The sequence below is a fragment of the Trichosurus vulpecula genome, chromosome 7 (genome assembly GCF_011100635.1).
Source record: "Trichosurus vulpecula isolate mTriVul1 chromosome 7, mTriVul1.pri, whole genome shotgun sequence".
Taxonomy (NCBI): domain Eukaryota; kingdom Metazoa; phylum Chordata; class Mammalia; order Diprotodontia; family Phalangeridae; genus Trichosurus; species Trichosurus vulpecula.
Window position 1 is genome coordinate 134,300,514 of NC_050579.1, and position 21,425 is coordinate 134,321,938.

The following is a 21,425-nucleotide window of genomic DNA, read 5'->3' on the forward strand; positions in this document are numbered from 1 at the left end:
GTTTCCACTCCGTGGAACATCAGGCCTCCTCCAGAATAAGCTGATCACCTGAAATCTCACCACCATGCAGACTGTACTGGATTTTTGATACTTCTCACCTTCTGGACTTTCTCAGTTGCCTTTCCCCTCTGATCTGAGGTCTGGAAGGTGGAGCAATAAACTCGCCCCATAGCCTTCCATTATAGATGGCTCAGAACTTTGCAGGTAACTCAATTTTTCATCACTCTACAGAACACCATGCCCTTGATAGATACCCTCTCATGGCCCTTCTCTCTTTTTTACCTTCCTTTTGTGTGTTATTCCTCATTAGATTATAAAATCCTTGAGGGACTATCTTTTGCTTTCTTATTTGTATTCCCAGCACTTTGCACTGTACCTGGTGCATAGTAGGTACTTAGATGTTTGTTGAATAGAATAGAATACGTGAAGTTGATTTTTTTTGGTGTCCAAGTATAGGACTTTATATTTTTCTTTTTGGAATTTCATATCATTGGATTTAGTCCAATGCTCTGTCCTGTCAAAATCTTTTGGAATCCTGACTCAATTCTCCCATGCATTAGTTATCTTCCCAACTTTGTGTCATCTACAAATTCCATGAACTTTTAAAATTCAAGTCATTGATTAAAAATAGCACAGGGCTATTTTTCACCAGATTTTTGGGGTTCTCTACTGGAGATTTTTTTTTGACGTTGACATTGAACCTTTTGTAACTATTCTTTGAGTCTAATCTCCTAAGTCTGAATTAATCTACTAATGTTGATCATTCTGTATGTCACTATCTTTTCCACAAGTATTACTGATTAGTCCACCTGTCTATATCTTCTCCCATATAAGATCAGTATACCTTCATCCCACCTCCTAATCTCACAAATGAGTACTGGTCCTAGAGCAAGGCTACATTTCCCACTCAGAATTCTAGGAGTACTCCTGAAGAGTTGGAGGTGATTCTCTAATGCCATCAGTTTGAAGCCCCATCTGTGTAAAAAGAATGGAAATAGATAACTCTTGTCTATCAACTCAAACCCTGTTGAAATTATCCCTCCTCCTAGGCTCTTTTATGGCATGTCTGTGGATTCCCCTCTAGATTATCAATTGAGGATTTTTCAAGTAGTTTTTAGAGAGGGCTATTTACTAAGGTGGCATAGTAGAAGTAATTGGTATCAAATATCCCAGGAAATGTGTCACACATTCTCTCCCAAGTACTTACAGATTCCAGGGGGAAGTGGACTAGCTTAGATAGCATATGTAGTAAAAGAGTAACTCACAGCTCCTTATTATTGGAAGTCTTTTTCTCCCATTGGTTGGGTGCTCAAGAAGTGCCCTTTAGACATGTTTTAATGTCTTTTCTGGGCTCCTCATGGAGCCAGTGATTTACATCTGATCTGTCCCTTGCTCCCAATGAAGACATTTCAATCAGCTGATTCAAGGATGTTCTTAGGACACTGGAGGGAATATGGGAATTCAAGTATCCTCAAAAATCAAAAGGTCTTTCTCTGGTCAAAGGGTCAAGGGTAAGAAGAGTTAAGGTAAAATTGAAATGAAGGCCTCCTTCCCTAACCCAATTTTCCTGCTGCCCGAGATAGTTTCTACTCAGGAGTTTATAGGAAAGCTCTCTCGTGGCTATCTACTTGCTTGAATTCCTGGATTACAGCTAACTCAGTGCTTTTATACAAGCCGCAGAGGGCTTGAAATAGACTTCTTGTCTGGCATAATTTCACTTTGTTTAATGGCTTTTAGAGGTTTTTTTATACTTTATCTAAAACCTATGATTGAGACTGATTGATTAAGCATCTTATCACTTACTTTAAGTCAATTTACTTAATCACCATGTTTACAATAATATAATCTACTTTATCAAAATATTTGCCATAATCTAGATAAACTATATCTATGGCATACCTATATTCTACTTGTTTAGAAATCCTTTAAGAAGGAGAAGAAAGAAGAAGGAGAGGGAGAAATAAGGAAAGAAGAAAGAAAGAAGGAAAGAAAGAAGAAATGAAAGAAGGAAGGAAGGAACAGAGGAAGGAAGGAAGGAAGGAAGGAAGGATAAAAGGAAGGAAGAAAGGAATGGAGGGAGGAAGGAAGGAAGGAAAAGAGGAAGGAAGGAAGGAAAAGAGGAAGGAAGGAAGGAAAGAAGGAAGGAGGGAAAGAAGGAAGGAAGGAAAGAAGGAGAGAAGGAGGGAAAGAAGGAAGAAAGGAAAGAAGGAAGGAAGGAAGGAAAGATGGACCTGTGGTTAGTTTGACTTGACTTGATCTTGATGAAGCCATGCTGGCTCTTTATAATCACAACTTCCTTATGTAGAAGGAACCATCTCTTTAATGATCTATTCTAGAATTTTCCCAAGATCCAAAGTCAAACTCACTGGGCTATAGTTTGTAGATTCTGTTCTCTTTCCTTTTTTTTTGTTGTTCTTTTGAAAATAAAGATACTACTTGCCTTTCTCCAACCTTGTGGTCTCTCCTACTTTCCATTGTTTTCACGTACAATGATAATGGCTAACATTTATATAACTCTTACTATGTACCAAACACTGTCCTAAGTGCTTTACAATTGCTCTTTCATTTGATCCTCACAACAACTCTAGGAAGTAGATGTCATTATTATCCCAATTTTGCAGATGAAGAAACTGAGGCAAACAGAAATTAAGTGACTTACCCAAGGTCATGCAATAGGGCTTCCTGATTCAAGGCCCAGCTCTTCATCCACTGGCCCAATAAGCCGCCTCACATATCACTAACAGCAACTCAGCTATCATCTATGCCAGTTTTTTCAGGTCTCAAAGATGTATTTCATTTTACCTAGGTGACTGATTCATCAAGGACAACTAATTATTCTTTTAATACTTCCTTGTTTATATCCCATGTATACCAGGATATTCATAACAATGCTTTTTTGTAATATCAAAACCAAAAAGACCCCTAAAATTAAAGAGGTGTTTACAGCTAAATAAAATGAAATTATATGACTGTTATGGAATATTACAGGGAGCAGCTAGGTAGTACCACTAGTGGTCGTGGAGTTAGGAAGACTCATCTTTGTGAATTTCATTTTGGCCTTGGACAAGTACTAGCTATGTGACCCTGGGCAAGTCACTTAACCCTGTTTACCTCAGTTTCCTCATCTGTAAAAGGAAGAAAATGGCAAACTGCCCCATCATCTTCTCCAAGAACACCCTAAATGGTATCATGAAGAGTCAGACATGACTGAAAAGCACCAACAAATGGATTATTATTGTACCTTAATCAATGACAGGAATTCAGAGAAACATGGCAAGATTTGTATAAACTAATGCAATGTGAAGTAAGCAGAACCAGGAGAATAATATACAAAGTATAATTAGCAATATAAGTGAAAACAATACTGAAGTGAAGTAGTCTGTGCAAAGGTTGATACTAATGATAATCAAAGAGAAGAGATAAGGAAATGTGACTCTCTCATTTTGTTGAATATTTGGGGGCATAGAGAGAAGGAATAATGTATAAAGTGGTAGACAGTCTCTTTGACAGTTGACTCTCTTGTTCGTAAGGGAAGACTCATGGGATCCTAGGGGAAAGGGAGATATTTAGAAATGACTGATATAATAATAAAAGGCATAAACAAAATGTATATTTTTAAAAAGCATAAAAGCACTCCCCCTCCCCACACACATATTCCATTTACCCTTCTAGTGGAGAATACAAAGAAAATACTAGGCAGGTTGTTATTTTTGTTACTTTGATGCTAATCCTAAAAAATAAGAAAATTTATGCAGTAAATGTTTAAGAATCCCATTTCTCCCCTGAAACAAAACCCTTCTCATGGATTTTTAAAAGAAGCAATCTTCGATTGGAATTAAATGGCTTCAAAAAAAACCCCAAATCTTAAGAAGTATATACTGTATAGTCCATCTGCTGCCTTCAAGACCCTTGACTTAGAAGTTGCAACTTTATCCAGTCCTTAAAGACATAAGCAAGAGATCCCACAACATACTTTTTTAATTATGTTAGCGCGTTGAATTACCCACATCATCAAGAGTTCATCCTTGTATCTAACAGAAATCTTCCCAGCTGTAGCATTATACCATCCTTCCCCCCACCCCCATGCCACCCCACCTTGATTTGTTTAAAATAGAGACCATGGCTTATTGTCTGGAGGATGGTGATTATTGTATGGAGGGTAGAGATCATTTCACATATAAATATTTTTAACTCAATTTGACTTTTAAATTGTCTATAAAATATATGTGATGCTAGGTAGAGTTTTTTGGTAAGCCAGATTAGAGAACATTGGCAAAAAAAATGTTAGTGTTAATGATAATTATCCTCATATTAGCAGCATAACTGAGCACTTTAACATTTTTATTTCCTTAAGAGTTTATAAACTGTAAACATTAAACAAATTTCTCAGACAACTGCAAAACTAATAGCAATAAAAATGAAAGAGTAGTGGAATATTTAAACATAGGGTACTTTGGGGATTTGTCATAATAAATTACATGTTGTATAGTAAAGAAATGGTGGAGTAGAGGTTATATAGAAAGGGACATTCACCAACAAGGGAAGATGTGTAACTAAAGGTTATATAAAGAACTATTCAGTAATAGCTAATAATAATACCAAGCATTTATATAGCACTTTAAGGTTCGCAAAATGGTCTGCAAACTTGATCTCATTTTATGCTCACTTCTACCCTGGGAGTTATTGTAGATAGACAGTCCATTTAAAAGGTAGGTTCTGGATGTTATTGGATTCATCTATGAGTTTACCCCATCTATTATTACTTTGCATGCATTCCCTTGGTATGATATCTTTTTAATTCATTCTTCTCTATTCTTAGGTCTTTTCAAGATTATGACTGATAGAGTACCATATCATACGATGGGTGACATTACAAGAGCAGTTTATATTGGCCCAAACCGGCTAAGTCACCCTTGCTTCTACCATCAGAAGGATATAAACTTGGGGAATCTCACCATCAGCCCTGGTGAACCCATCATGCTCAACTCCATCGAAGAGGTCAATGGGGAAATGTTGGTGAACTGTGGAGTGGTGAGGGACAATCAGAATCACTCATTTACCATACCTTTATCACAAGAAGGAGAGTTCTATGAGTGTGAAGATGAACATATGTACACCCTAAAAGAGATTGCAGAGTGGAAGATTCCAAAGAGCAGGAAACGGATTGTGAAATTTACAGATATTTCCAATAAGTGGAACTCCATTTATCCACTGCCTAAGGATTTTGATGGTTTGCTTAGTCTCACACCTATCTATGAAATACAGGCAGTGATGAAATGTAAGTATTTGCTGAAGCTAAAGTTCTATGAACTTGGACACAATGTACGTCAGTGCTACTAAGCAGTCTCTAGGATGGACTATACTTTAGAAGTGAATTACAATAAAAAGTTCAAAATATGTAGAGCACCATGTTTAGCATGGGAAAAGAAACAAATATATAAGAAATGGTTCTGTGCATTCACTGATTACAGTCTGGTACCAGGTGGGATCAAAATAATATAGAGTATGAAGTAGATCTAGATAAGTAGAAAAGAGAAATATGGAGTACTATTTTGAGGTATGAAGTGAGAAAGAGCATTTGTAATTTGGAGCACTAGAGAAGGCTTCATGGAATAGGTAACATATGAGCTGATTCTAGAAGGACAGGTCAGAGTTCAAAAGGTTGAGAAGGGGCTGAAGAGGACGTTCAACTAGGAGAGAAATATTTTTTAGATTGCTCTTCATGTCACTCCATAATCTGGCCCCATATGGCTTTGCTTATGCTGCCTCTATGCCTAGAATACATCTCCTCCTCATCTCTGCCTCTTAGAAACTCTGGTTACCTTCAAAACTCAGCTGCAGTACCTTACCTAAGGTACCTTACCTTACATATAGGTACCTTACCTATACAAGGTAAGACTTTTCCAAATTCTCCGCACACTCAAATACTATCATGTCCTCTCTATCAAAATTACCTCATATTTGTTGCTGTTTAATTGTGTCTGACTTCACGAACTCATTCGGAGTTTTCTTGGTAGAGATGCTGGAGTGGTTTACCATTTCCTTCTCCAGCTCATTTTTCACAGGTGAGGAACTGAGGCAAACTGGGTTAAGTGACTTGGCCCAGGGTCACACAGCTAGTAAATGTCTGAGGCCAGATTTGAACTCAGGAAGTTAAGTCTTCCTGATTCCAGACCCAGCACTCTATCCACTGTGCCACCTAGCTGCCCAATCTAGAATTAACTTTGTATATATTTTGCATTTATGCATATGTATACATGTTGTTTTCATGATAGAATATATTCTCCTTGAGGACATGGGCTATTTCATTTTGCTTTTGTATCCCTAGCAACTCACATAGTTAATAAGTTGATTCAATCAATAAACATATTTTGGCAGCTAGGTGGCACAGTGGATAGAGCTCTGCACCTAAAGTCAAGAAGATCTGAGTTTAAGTCTGACCTCAGTCACTTACTCAATGTGTGACCCTGGGCAAGTCACCATTACCTCAGCCTGCCTCAATTTCCACATCTTTAAAATTAGACTATTAATAGCACATACTTCACAGAGTTGTTACTAGGATACAGTGTCCCAAAAGCAGGAGTGTGTAGGAGCCAAGTAGAACTAGTTCTCTGTAGCCAGTTGAAAACTTTCAGCTTGAGTGTTTACACCCTAGATATTGGAGAAAATGTGAATAATGTTGATTAAACCTAAAAGCATGTCTTGATTACATTTTTTTTTCCCCTGGAGAGCCAGGTGTTAACTTACCAACACACCCCTGCCTGAAAGTCTTAGTGCAGACTTTTGGGGCACCACTGTGTTTCTAAAATATTTTGCAGATCTTAACAGGCTACATAAATGCGTCTTGTTGTTGTTAAGCATCCACTACATGTCAGTCACTGGGCTAAGTGTGGAGAATATTAATACAAAAAATGAAACAACCCTTATACTCAAGATACTTCCATTCTCAAGGAGAACAGTTCCTAGAACACAGAAGGTACTTAACAGAGGCTTCTTGATTAAATAATTTCTGGCTTCACACATGTCCCAGTGTTCTGACCAAACTAGATTGTGCATTGTTTCCTGAACAGAATCCTCCACCCTCCTGACTAAGGTTTTGGTTCCTCTCCTTACCTAGAATGCCTAACTCTTCATAATTCAACTCCATCCCACTTGTGAAATTCTACCTGTCCTTCAATGCCTAACTCAAATAGTATATCTTTCCTGAAGACTTTCTTGATCTCTTGCAATGAGCTACAGTCTCTCCCTTCTCTTACTATGCCTAGAATATAGTATGTCTCTTAATAATAATAAGTGATGTTTACAGGGCAGCTAGGTGGCACAGTGAGTAGCGCACTGGCCCTGGAGTCAGGAGGACCTGAGTTCAAATCTGGCCTCAGACACTTAACACATTTACTAGCTGTGTGACCTTGGGCAAGTCACTTAACCCCAATTGCCTTGCCTTCCCCCCTCCAAAAAGAAAAAAAAAACCCTAATACGTGATGTTTTCATACATGCTACAAGGTTTGTGAAATATTTTACTTACCTTATCTCATTTGATTTTTGTAATTGTGTAAGGTAGATAGTACAGGTATAATCACTCCCATTTTACAGATTAGGAAGCTGAAGCTCAGAGAGGTTAAGTGATTCACCCAATTTGGAACCCAGGTCTTTCCTGTTTCCAGGTCCAGTACTTTATCCACTAAATATGGTACTTATCTATTTCTTGTACCTATTTGTTGAATTAGAAGGATTCTTAAAGCTCGAATAATCTAGCTCACCACCTGATGCAAGGTGGCCTCTTTTGCCTTATTGAAAATATTAATAAAATAAATAATCTACTTTCCTGCCTTAGTAAATATAATATTAGGAGCATATCTTCCTTTGGTTCAAGGTCTTATAGTGTAATAATTTAGGACATCAATTCTCTAGTAATGTAGGTATTGTGACAGTGTAAGATATGAATCTGATTTCATACTTACGCTAGCTTGAGGCTTGGGGTGTATTTCTCCCCTCCCTCTTCTATCCTCCTCCCCATCTGCTCTCCTTTAAAATCTTAATATTATTGTATTTTCATTCTCTTTCATTGGATCTTAAGGTTGTGGCTCTAGACAACTATTTTTATATTTATCCCTCAATTGATATATCGTTGTTGTTCAGTCATTTCAGTCATGTATGAGTCTTTGTGACCCCATTTGAGATTTTCTTGGCAAAGATACTGGAGTGGTTTATCATTTCCTTCTCAAGCTCATTTTATGGAGGAGGAACTGAGGCAAACAAAATTAAGTTACTTGCCCAGGGTCACACGGCTAGTAAGTGTCTGAGGCCAGATTTGAACTTCAGAAGATGAGTCTTCCTGACTTCAGGCCTGGCATTCTATCCACTGTGCCACCTAGTTGCCCCCAATTAATATATAGATTCTTTTAAAACCAGGACTAAGACTTACTCATTTTTTTAATCTTCTGCAGCACTTAGCATATCGCCTTGTATACAGTACATGCAAAGTTTCTTTGATACCCTTCAGTGTCTTTTTATGTGACCCTTTCCTATATCAGTGTCTTCTATCTATCCTCACGACTTCTGACGTTTTCATAGTGGTCTTGATCCTTCTTGTCCCAAGGAAAATATTCTGATGAAATAAGTTACCCTAAGATATCATTAGTTACAATTTCAAGGAGTCAGTGTAAAAGAAAATTGAATGGAAGATGTCTTGCTTATCTGAAAGGGATGAGTCTCTAATAGTTGAGTATCAGGGTCTGTTATCTGGATAGGATAGATTCTTTTGGGAAAAGAAGCCTGTTGGCACTTTTTAAATGACCATTCTTACTTTGCACTTGCATGAGCTTGTTGATTATTTCTTAAATATTATTGAAAAAAAATTGAAAAATATAAAATAATTGGTGAGAACATTTTCTGGAGGTTTTAAACTGTGAGAGTGTCAAAAATGTTACATACCTACAATTATTCAGCTAGAATGGATGATAAGAAATCTATTTGAAAAGGGTTATATTTTAGGAAAGTATGAATTTGCCTCTGATAAAAACAGGATTTCATACAAGAGCTTATTATTTAACATGAGAGGATTCTGAAATTACAGGAAAATTTTCCCTACAGTGGCCAAGAATGAGGTAATTTGGTTAATTGAGGGTTGACAGGGATAAAATAGTTGAATTAGAAGTATTCTTAAATGTCAAATAATCTAGCTCACCACCTGATGCAAGGTAGCCTCTTTTGTCTTATTGAAAATATTAATAAAATAAATAATCTACTTTCCTGCCTTAGCAAATGTGGGATTAGAAGCATATTCCAATCTTCCTTTGATTCAATGTCTTACAGTATAGTAATTCAGGACATCAATTGTCTAGTAATGTAGATATTGTGACAGTATATGAATCTTATTTCATACTTACTCTAGCTTGAAGCTAGGGGAATGTTTTTCCCTGGCCTCTTCTATCCTCCTCCCCCTCTGCTCTTCTTTAAAATCTTAATATTATTGTATTTTCATTCTCTTTCATTGGACTTTAAGGTTGTGGCTCTAGAGAACCACGGGACTTTAAAGACCATTTAACTGATTTTACAGATGAGAAAAGTGAGGTTCAGAGAGTTTAAGTGACTTGTCCATGATCACACAACCAGTAAATATCAGGGACAGGATTTGAATCTAGGTCTTGTTAATTCCAAGTTCAGCATTACGCCACAAACCATCTCCAGTTAATTCATTTCTTCATTACATCTACCCTCTCAAACAAAGGGCTGCCAATGAAATTGGACTCATGGGGAAAATATGAAGGTGTCTTTTCTTTCTCTGAGCATCAGTCAGGCTGCAAGCTTCAGCACTTTGTTCAATAGCATTCAATAAATATTTATTTAACAAGAACTATACCCTGGGAAAGATACAAAAATGAACAACGTGTGGCCTCTACTCTCAAGGGACTGAAATTCTGGTAGGGAAGACAGAGTACGTAAAGGGGCAATTATTGTGCAAATTAAAACACAATGAATATACAAGGTGATAGGAGTTCAGATTAAGAAGAATGTCAATAAAGGCTAAGGGAATCAAGACTGGGTTCATGGAGGAGGTGGCATATGAGGTGGGCACCAAAAAATGGGTAAGATTTCAACTAAATGAAAGGGGTGGTTAGGGTATCCAGACATCAGAAATTGTGTGAAAATGCAGCATATGCACAGTGGATAATTAGTATTATAATTTATTTTGTCTTCTCAATTCAAGGAAAATGGAGTGCATGGGGGACCTCATTTAGGGTAACTAGGGAACAGAAGGGACCATAGGACCTCTCACAGTTTTCCCCTTTTGTGGCCTGAAATAGATGGAGAACTAAGTGAGTTAGAAGGAAAAGCATGAACAAGCTATGAATGCTAAATATGAACTAAACTATAAGTTAACAGAGGAGACTGGCGTCTCAGGCAAATTGACCATAATTAGTATTTTATACTAAATATGTAACTGATATTAGGTCACTACTTTACTTCATTTCCTTATTTTTTTTTAAATTTTTTGATCCAGATCTATGATTTTATGCACATAGGGGACTGCCAGTGTGGAAACTGTTCACCTATATGAATCAACAACTTCCTTGAAATTTATAATTTTATCTTTATTTTTTTTCATGTAAAACATGAATATTGAAAAAGCTTGCTTTACTTAACCCTTGAATGATTACATATGTTCTTTCTTAATATTTATATTATTTAATATTTTAGTTTTCAACATTGATTTCTACAAAATTTTGAGTTACAAATTTTCTCCTCATTTCTACCCTTCCCCCCCAAGATGGCATATATTCTGATTGTTTTGTTCCTCAGTCAGCCCTCCCTTTTGTTACCCCACTCCCCCCACCATCCCCTTTCCCCTTACTTTCTTGTAGGGCAGGTGAGATTTCTATGCCCCATTCCCTATATATCTTATTTCTCAGTTGCATGCAAAAACAACTTTTTTTTTTGAGCATCTGCTTTTAATGAGTTCCAAATTCTCTCCCTTCTTCCCTTTCTACCCACCCTCCCTAAGAAGGCAACCAATTCAACATAGGCCACACATGTATCATTATGTAAAACACTTCCACAATACCCACGTTGTGAAAGACTAACTATATTTCCCTCCATCCTATCCTGTCCCCTTTTATTCAATTTTCTCCCTTGACCCTGTCCCTTTTCAAAAGCGTTTGCTTTTGATTACCTCCTCCCTCTATCTGCCCTCCCTTCTATCATCCACCCTTTTATATACCCTTCCACCTACTTTCCTGTGGGGTAAGATACCCAATTGAGTGTGTATGTTATTCCCTCCTCAGGTCAAATCCAATGAGAGCAAGATTCACTCATTCCCCCACACCTACCCCCTCTTCCCTTCCAACAGAACTGCTTTTTCTTGCCACTTTTATGTGAGATAATTTACCTCATTCTATCTCTCCCTTTCTCCCTCTCTCAATATAGTCTTCCCTCATCCCTTAATTTTATTTTTTTTAGATATCATCCCTTCATATTCAACTCACCCTGTGCCCTCTCTCTCTCTTTCTCTCTGTCTCTCTCTGTCTCTCTCTCTCTCTCTGTCTCTCTCTCTCTCTCTCTCTCTCTCTCTCTCTCTATATATATATATATATATATATATATATGTATATATATGTACACACACACACACACACACACACACACACACACATATATGTGTGTGTATATATTCCCTTCAACTACCCTAATACTGAGAAAGGTCTCATGACTTACCACATCATCTTTCCATGGAGGAATGTAAACAAAACAGTTTAACTTTACTAAGTCCCTTATGATTTCTCTTTCTTGTTTACCTTTTCATGCTTCTCTTGATTCTTGTGTTTGAAAGTCAAATTTTCTATTCAGCTCTGGTCTTTTCACTGAGAGAGCTTGAAAGTTCTCTATTTTATTGAAAATCTATATTTTTGCCTTGGAGTGTTATACCCAGTTTTGGGGGGTAGGTGATTCTTGGTTTTAATCTTAGCTCCTTTGACCTCCTGAATATCATATTCCAAGCCCTTCAGTCCCTTAATTTAGAAGCTGCCAGATCTTGTGTTATCCTGATTGTGTTTCCACAATACTCAAATTGTTTCTTTCTGGCTGCTTGCATTATTTTCTCATTGACCTGGGAACTCTGGAATTTGGCTACAATATTCCTAGGAGTTTTCTTTAGGGGATCTTTTTCAAGAGGCAATCGGTGGATTCTTTCAATTTCTATTTTACCCTCTGGCTCTAGAATATCAGGGCAGTTTTCCTTGATAATTTCTTGAAAGATGATGTCTAGGGTGTTTTTTTGATCATGGCTTTCAAGTAGTCCAATAATTTTTAAATTATCTCTCCTGGATCTATTCTCCAGGTCAGTGGTTTTTCCAATGAGATATTTCACATTGTCTTCCATTTTTTCATTCCTTTGGTTCTGTTTTATAATATCTTGATTTCTCATAAAGTCACTACCTTCCGCTTGCTCCAATCTAATTTTGAAGGTAGTATTTTCTTCAGTGGTCTTTTGGACCTCCTTTTCCATTTGGCTAATTCTGCCTTTCAAGGCATTCATCTCCTCATTGGCTTTTTGGAGCTCTTTTGCCATTTGGGTTAGTCTATTTTTCTAAGGTGTTATTTTCTTCAGTATTTTTTTTGGGTCTCCTTTAGCAAGTCATTGACTTGTTTTTCATGGTTTTCTTGCATCTCTCTCACTTCTCTTCCCAATTTTTCCTCTACTTCTGTTACTCACTTTTCCAAATCCTTTTTGAGCTCTTCCATGGCCTGAGACCAATTCATATTTTTCTTGGAGGCTTTTGATATAGGCTCTTTGACTTTGTTGACTTCTTTTGGCTGTATGTTTTGATCTTCTTTGCCACCAAAAAAAGATTCCAGAGTCTGAGTCTGAGTCTGCATCCTTTTTCACTGCCTGGCCATGTTCCCAGCCAACTACTTGACCTTTGAGCTTTTAGTCAGGGTATGACTGCTTGTAGAGTAGAGAGTGCTTTGTCCCCAGCTTTAGGGGCTGCGCTGCTGTTTTCAGAGCTACTTCTACTTCACTGTCACTGGAAGCTCTGCCACAGCAGTGCTCCTCCTCCCCCAAGAACTGCCAACCAGGATTGCAACATAGATACAAGCACGGCAAAGCAAGCCCCGCACTCCCTCTCTGGTTTGCTGCTTGATTCCTCCCACCATGTGAGCCAGGGACTCTGGAAGCAGCTGATGCTGGAGCTCTGAAAGAAATAGCAGGTGCTTCCTGCTGCTGTGGTAGCTACTGCCGTGCCACCTCCGCTGCACCCAGGGCTGTGGTCAGACTGCTTTCTAACCTGATCTAGCAGTTTTCCCATTAACCTGCTCCATGGTCTTTGACATTTGTTGGTTGAGAAGTCTGATAACTGCCACAGCTCAATGATTCATGGCCCTAAGGCCTGTTGGGCCAACTCCCAGTCTGGTCTATTCTGGTACAGCCCATGCTGGGCTGCGCTCTGCTCCCAGCACCATGGGATAGATCCTTCCCAGTGAACATCCAGGCCATCCTGGGCTGGAGACCTGCTTCCTTCTGCTATTTCGTGGGTTCTGCAGCTCTAGAATTTGTTCAGAGCCATTTTTTACAGGTGTTTGGAGGGATTTGGGGGAGAGCTTAAGCAAGTCCCTGCTTTCCAGCCACCATCTTGGCTCTGCCCCTGAAATTTATAATTTTAGAAAGTTGTCTGGGGGCATAAGAGGTCTTCTTGACTTCAAGGTCAGCCTTCTCTCAACTATATCATTATGTCTCCTTCTTCAGTTAATTTAGGTGACATCAAAGTAAAAAATTGCCAAAATGGTTCATGAAAAACAATTTGCTTGCACTGGATCCATGTGTCATTAAAGATTGAAAAACAAAAAAATCTGTGCAACACTTATGAAAGTATTATTTTGAGGCCTTATTCCATAGCTATTCATAGGCCCTTTGAGATCTGGGTGCTTTAAAAGATGATTCTTTATCTATATAATAAGTTTACTTTATGGTTTATAACCTAAGACCTCTGGAGCTTGCCATCTACTCCGGTAATGAGCCCTTAGGACTTCTGGGCTTCCCATCTACCCTGCAGCTGAACTTTCTTTTATGCTTCATGTCCCCCAATTAGATAGTGAGCTTCATAAGAGTAGGGACTGTCTCAGTTTTCCTGTTTGTATCCCCAGCACTTGGTACAGTGCTCGGTACATGATAAGTGCTTAACAAATGACTTGCAAAATGATATAGTTGCAAAAACAGCAATTTTGCGGAATCTCTCTTTTACTCTTCCCTCCCCACCTGCACCCCACCCCCAACTTTGTGACACCAAAGTTATCCCTTTCTCTGTTCCTTTCTTCAAACAGGCTCAGGAAGTATCACTAGTAACGGTTGTTATTGGTGTTGTTTTTCCAGTAGCGTTAGAGCAGATGTTGTGATTTACACTGATGGCTTTTAGAAAGCATGGGTAATTTAGTCTGCACTTCTAATCTCTAACCTATCTCTTTAGGCTGTGAGCTTATTTCTTATACACATGCCAAACAGTAAACAAAAAGGGTTCTGCTTTCATTCTCTGAAATAGTTATCATATCCCCCACCCCTTTTAACTTTCATTGTCATTATTTTAGTATAAGCCTTCATCATAGCTCACTACCCATATAGCTTTCCCACCTTTTCTCTCTTTCCCTCCCCATTCAATCCATTTCTCATACCTCAACGGGATTAGTCTTTCACATTCGTACATTTGGTCATGTCCTGGAATATAAGCTGTTGAGGGCAGTAACCATTACATTTCTGTCTTTGTATCCCCAATACCTAGCACCTGATACATGAGGTGCTTAATAAATGCTTATGGATTGATTAAATGATTGATTGCTGTCACCAAACTTTATATGGCCCTCTCCTGCCTACTACGTCAAGTCCAAATTCTTTTGGTTGGCAATCCAGGCCCTCCACAGATTTCTAGATTTGAGTCATTCTCTCACATATGTTTTATGTTGTGGTCAAACTGGATTCCTCTCTTTCCTCTTTGCCTTTCTTTATATCCCACAGTTCCTGGCACATAGTAGGCACTTATCAAAGGCTTGTTGACTGACTGTCTAGTTACCTGTCTTGCAATGAGTATAAGAAGTGTGTCTTATTTAATGTTATGTCTGCCCCATGACTTAGTACAGTACTCTTCATATAATTAATACAATTGCCTGAATTTGTAGACAGCACTGTTGAATTTCTGGCCAACCCAAAGCATTGTTTTTTACTATCAGTCTTTAACATTGCCAAAGACTACCCCTTTAACTGTTCTCCACTGTGTGAGGGCAGTGAGTTAAAAATCATGACAATTTTATAGTTTTCACAAGTCTAATGAAATAAGAACAGAAATAAAAAGAAACATTTATTAAGTGCCTATCATATGCCTGGCACTATGTTAAATGCTTTGCAAATATTATATCACTCGATCTCATTTGAAAGATAGTAGGACTCTTTGGTACAGTGGAAAAAAGGACTGGACTTGAAGGCAGATGAGCTAGGTTTGATTATCTACTATGCTACTTACTACCTGTGTGATTGTGAATAAATTACTTAAACTCTCTGGTCCTCAGAGATAAAATAAAGAGATCAGATTAGGTGACTTTTGAGGTCCTTTTCTTCTTTGTATCTCAGGACCTAGCATGAAAAATTCATGTTCACCTTGTTAGGTGTTGAATGCAACTATATTATTTTTGAACAATCACCAGCTCCTAAATCTGAGTTATGGGTTGGTTCTCTCACTAAAGAAGCTAGAGAATGAACTATACTTGGTTTAATAATAATGAAAGCAGAAGATATTATGGGAATAATATTTGGGATATTTTGAATATATTTGCCTTTCTCAAATTGAGATAAATCTGAAGAAGGTGAAGCTAGGAGAAACTAGAAGATATAAGTTGTTTATAAAAAAAATGTGACTAAAATGATGTGTTCATGGGTAAGTGCCCCATGAATTTTAAATGAAGATATAAGAAGAATCTAGAACTCAGCAATTATGAATGAGGATGATGAATCAATATAAAAGGAGAAGTGAAATGTAATGTGTATGCCTGGCCAGTAAAATTCACAGAGCAATTCAAAAATGGAGATGGGTTTTATAAACCATTTTTGAGTGGGCAAGCATTGAGGAAATGATAAAGAAAGTGAACTCTGCAACTGAAAGTATTGAAAAGGACATAAGAAATGATTTATTTAAAAACAGAAGGAACTGGAGATTGAGAGAAAATGCAGCACTTACTGTAAGTTAAGTTATAAAAGGATCTTAGGAAAAAGAAGGCATAAGAAAATGAATTTCTTGCCTCCAAGAATTAAAAGAGAAAAATTCTCCCAGGATTTGTAGTCCTATACTTTTAGAGGGCTGTAGGGAGAAGCTACTGAAATACTGAATGGGGTAAGCAGTTTAACCAAGCTGTGAAGTCTTGGGAGACAGAAAGACCAGAATGGGAAATCAATTTACAATCATGATCATAAACTTGAAAACTCCAATCAGATTTTTCAAACAACAAATTATCAAGAGATTTTAGACTTACATGTTTCCTTTGTTGAGAACATTCTCAGATACTACATTGGCTAAAAAACTTTCCTTGATACCTAGATAATTCAAGTAAGTTCCCAAAGACTCACCCTAAGATCTTAAGGTGTTGAAAAGAAAAATTTGGAAATATGAGACAGTTTGGTATATCTGAGGTCTAAGTGGGAAAACAAATGTCCCTAACAATTGCTTAGAAGGAGTAAAGTCAATGGAACGATTCAACAATTCAAAAAAAAGAGGAAGTTAAAGGGCTTTATCTACTTTGTCAAGTAGAATGGAAATCCTTTTAAAGCCTAGAATATGTTTTCAAAACCTGAAATGATAATGAAAATAACTTTTGTTTATATTACAGTTTAAATGTTTTTAACATTTGGAAAGTACTTTATTTTCATTATCTCGCTTGACCCTCACAGTAAACCTGTGGGATAGGTATTACAGATATTATTATGTCCATTTTGAAGATGAGGAAACTGAAGCCCAGAAATATAAACGTGACATGGTTAGTACCAGAGATGGTGTGTGAATTTCAAAGACTCTAAATCCAACTTTCTATCCAAAAATATTCTTACTGAACAGGAAAAAAATCCCTAACTACCTTGACAGGAAATTTATGAAGCCTGAAGCATGGTAAGAGGTTTACGTAGCTTACACAAGAAAAACATTTGAGGAAAAAAATCACTATTGGAAAGTCCCCTCTTGCTTGAAGTTGTTTTTTTCCTCTTTCTGTCCATCATTTTGAAATCATAAATAATTAATTATCGGATGCTCCTGTATAGCTAAAAGGAGTGATAGATGACTGACGATATCTTAGAACTGAGTTTATCTACCGCACGTTAAATGATTTGAAAAACCTGTTGTTGCTTGTGAGTCAACTTTTTCTTTTCCCTCCCTTGAGCCAGCTGCCTTTACGCTTTTACTAAAACCATCCCTTTTGTATATTTCACTGTATTTATCTGTGATTTCAATGAAATGAATACATTTTCTCTGCTCAGATCACAACTCACGGCTTCTCATCCTGTGCAGTTCTTGTTCATATTCTCCCACAGATTCTCCACAAAAATCCTACCCATGTACTAGATGTATGCTCCTTTCTTGGGATTTGTGCCTGGAACTTAATAAATATCCTTTGATTGATTTATCTTTACATTTTGAATATATTAGTTGGTGTAGTATTTGGGCTGTCCATCTGTTATCCCTTGCTCCTTCTTCTAGTCATACATTTCCCTAAAGACATCTTTTATACCAGTTCTTGAAAATACATTATTATTGGAAATATACTTTAGCCTAATTTTCCCACCCATATATGTTTCTATTGCAACAGTGATTTCCAAGAGATTGAGTGTTCCAAGACTTTCAGAGTAATAGAATCACTAAGAGAACATTTGTGTATGAACAGGTCATGCTGTAAAAGGCAGTATAAAATAGTGGAGAAAGGATTGCACTCGAACTCAGTAGAGAGCTAGATTTAAATTTTACCCCTGATATTTACTATTTGAGTGTCAATTCCTTCATCTGCAAAATGATGATAATTATACTTTTGTAGTTTTGAGGATTAAAAAAAATGAGGAAGTTTATAAAAATTTTATAAACTATAAAGTGATATATAAATGTCATCAATCATTATTATTAAAACTTGATTATTTTTTGATGCTTTCTTCCTCCTCCACCAAAGGGAAGATCTAGAAGAATTAAAAACTACCTATTGTTAAGTTCAACCTCAAGAAAAGAGTGCAAAGGACAACAAAAATAATTAAAAAAAAACTATCTTTACCTAAAAGAGAAAGACTGAAGCAATTGTCCCCTTGTTTGGCGTAGACAGTGCAATGTGAAATGCTGACCAAAAGAACATGCAGCTATTTCCTATTTTCTTTCTTTTCCAAAAGGGAGAATTGTTTTCATATCAAAAACAGTGGAATAAACATTTGTGTAGGGGGGAACTGAAGCCCCCAAAAGATGAAAAGGTAGCAAGAGCGTACCTAGCTACCTTAAGACTGCCTTGCAATTTAATTCCAGAGTACCGAAAGATATTGTAGGTCCGATCTCAAAACCAGCAATGGTAATCTTTAAAAGTCATGGGGGAATTGGAGAGTTTGTGAAGATCAGAAGAGACAAATGTACTGCTTTCCAAAACAGAAAGGCCTGAATTTTTGAAATATTTTATCCAGACATCAAACTCTGACAAAATTCTAGAACTGCTTTATTAACAATTAAGTACTGGCTTTATTAATGATGTTTTTAGGACTTAGATAAAACTATTGATTATGAGAAACCAAACGGGTTCACTAAGAACAAGTCATATTGAGATGGTACCATTTTCTCATTTTACAGGATACGAAGTATAGTAGATACAGAGAATGTCATAAACAGTATACTTTTAGCAAAGCATTTGACTTAAGCCTTCTAAGATGTTCCTTTTATGTGGTGGGATGTGAACTAAGTGACATTTGACTTTCAAATGGATTAAGCAACCATAAACAAGTGTTAGGCTAAGAAAAAAGGGAGTGACTGAGAATACTATCTTTGACTAAGTCCTTGTCAATCTTTCTATTGTTGACTGGGATAACGATTTAATAGATATGTTTATCATATTTAAGGATGACACAAAGCAGAGAAAGAAAATTAATACAATAGATGGCAGAATCAAGATTGGAAATGATCATGATGGCCTAGAATGTTGGAGAGAAATCAGATGAAATTTAACTAGGATAAATGTTAAAGTGCAGCATTTAGATTTTAAAGATTTAATTATACAAATACAAATTAAAGGAACTTTATTTCTGTTCATATAAAATAATACCTGATGATCTTAGATGGCTATAACCTTGATAAGAGTCAAAAACCTGATGCAACTATTTTTTAAAATTTACTTATTTATTTTTAGTTTTCAACATTCATTTCCACAAGTTTTAAATTTTCTCCACCTCCTTCTCTTCCCCCCTCCCCAAGTCAGCATGCAATCTGATACAGGCTGTATATATACATTCCCATCCAACATATTTCCACAATAGTCATATTATATAGAAGAATTATAATGAATGGGAGGAACCATGAGAAAGAAAAAAACAAAACAAAAAAAAAGAGTAAATAGTATGCTCCATATTTTCTTGTCTGGATGCAGATGGCATTTTCCATCACGAGTCTCTTAGAGTTGTTTTAGGTCCTTGCATAGCTGAGAAGAGCCAAGTCTTTCATAGTTAATCATAGCACAATGTCGCTGTTACGGTGCACAATGTTCTCTTGGTTCTGCTCACTTCACTCAGCATCAATTCATATAAGTCTTTCCGGGTTTTTCTGAAGTCTGCCTCATTATTATTTCTTATAGCACAATAGTATTCCATTACATTCATATACCACAACTTGTTCAGCCATTCCCCAGTTGATGGGTATATCCTCATTTCCAGTTCTTGGCCAACACAAAAAGAGATGCTATAAATATTTTTGTACATGTGGGTCTCTTCCCCATTTTTATGATCTCTTTAGGCTACAGCCCTAGAAGTGATATTGCTGGGTCAAAGGGTATGCACAGTTTACAGCCCTTTTGGGCATAGTTCCAAATTGCTCTCCACAATAATTGAATTTGATGCAACTATTAACAAAAGCTAATGTGATTTTTGGCTGCATAATAGAAGTATAGCCCTCAGATCACAAGAACCTATTCTGTGCTGATATAATCATGGAAACATATCATGAAAGGAATAGGAGAAAGAACTAGAATAATTTGGTTTAGAGATGACTTAAAAGGGAGGCAGATATGACAACTGTTATCAATTTTTGAAGGACTTATTTAGCATACTACTATTTAGAATTGGAAAAGACCTTACTACTTATCTATTCTAATTCCTTGATTTCATAATGAAGGAATTAAGATCCAGAAGGTAAAGTAATTTGCCTAAGGCCATACAGGAACTAAATAGCTTGCTTAGTAGGTTGAGTTGAAACCATAGGGTGGGTCTTGGACTAGCAACTGAAAGTTAAATGAAGGCAGATTTCAGTTCCACATAACAAGTAACTCTATAATCCCAGCTACACAACTATGATAAAGCTGCCTTGTGAAATTCTAACTCCTTGTTAGTATCCACAAAAGCAGGAATTCTTAATCTGAGGTCCACAGACCCCCTAACAGCACCTGGATAGATTTCAGGAGATATGTGAGTTTGGATTAGAAAAAGTTACATCCACAGGAACTTCTTAAAATTCTTAGTAATGATTTAGTGTAATTGGTTTTCTTTGTAATTCAATTTGTTTTTCATTTTATGCATTTAAAAATATTCTGAAAAGAGGTCAATAGATTTCATCAAGGGGTCCATGACACAAAAAAGTTAAGAATGCCTGGACTAGACATATTTAAGCAGAGGCCAAATGGTCATTTTTTTGTTGTTCCGTTGTGTATGACCATAGCACACCAGGCCCTTATATCCTCCATTATCTCTCAAAGTCTGTCCAAGTTCATGTTCATTGTTTCCGTGATACTATATCCATCTCATTCTCTGCCATCGCCTTTTCCTTTTGCCTTCAATCTTTCCTAACATAAGGGTCTTTTCCAATGAGTCCCATCTCCCTGTTATGTGGCTAAAGTATTAAACTTCAGTTCTTAGTATCTGAGCTTCCAGTGAATAGCCTAAATTAATTTCTTAAAGTATAGATTGATTTGCCCTCCTACCTATAGAAGAGATTAATGAGTTGGATAGAAGATTCCATTAGATAACTTCTGAGGCAATATAATGAAGTGCAAAGAACATGGGGCTTGGAAACAAGAGACCTGGTAAAGGGCCAGCTCTTCAATTTTTAGCTGTGTGAATTTAGGCAAAGCACTTATTTTCTGAGGCTGGATTTCTTCATCTACAACTCTACAAAATAAGGCCTATTTGCATTGGCCTTATTTGATTATTAAGAGGATCAAATGAGATAATAGGT

The 21,425-nt window shown here is 36.9% G+C and overlaps 1 protein-coding gene across 2 annotated transcripts in view; it reads left to right on the forward strand.

Annotated features, from left to right (window-relative positions):
• Positions 1–21,425, forward strand: part of THEMIS (thymocyte selection associated) — a 220,509-nt gene that overhangs the window by 76,571 nt on the left and 122,513 nt on the right. For both annotated transcript variants that reach the window (XM_036767981.1, XM_036767982.1), the window contains exon 3: positions 4,820–5,278. In XM_036767981.1, the coding sequence (XP_036623876.1) occupies positions 4,820–5,278 (459 nt within the window). The remainder of the gene's footprint in view (positions 1–4,819; positions 5,279–21,425) is intronic.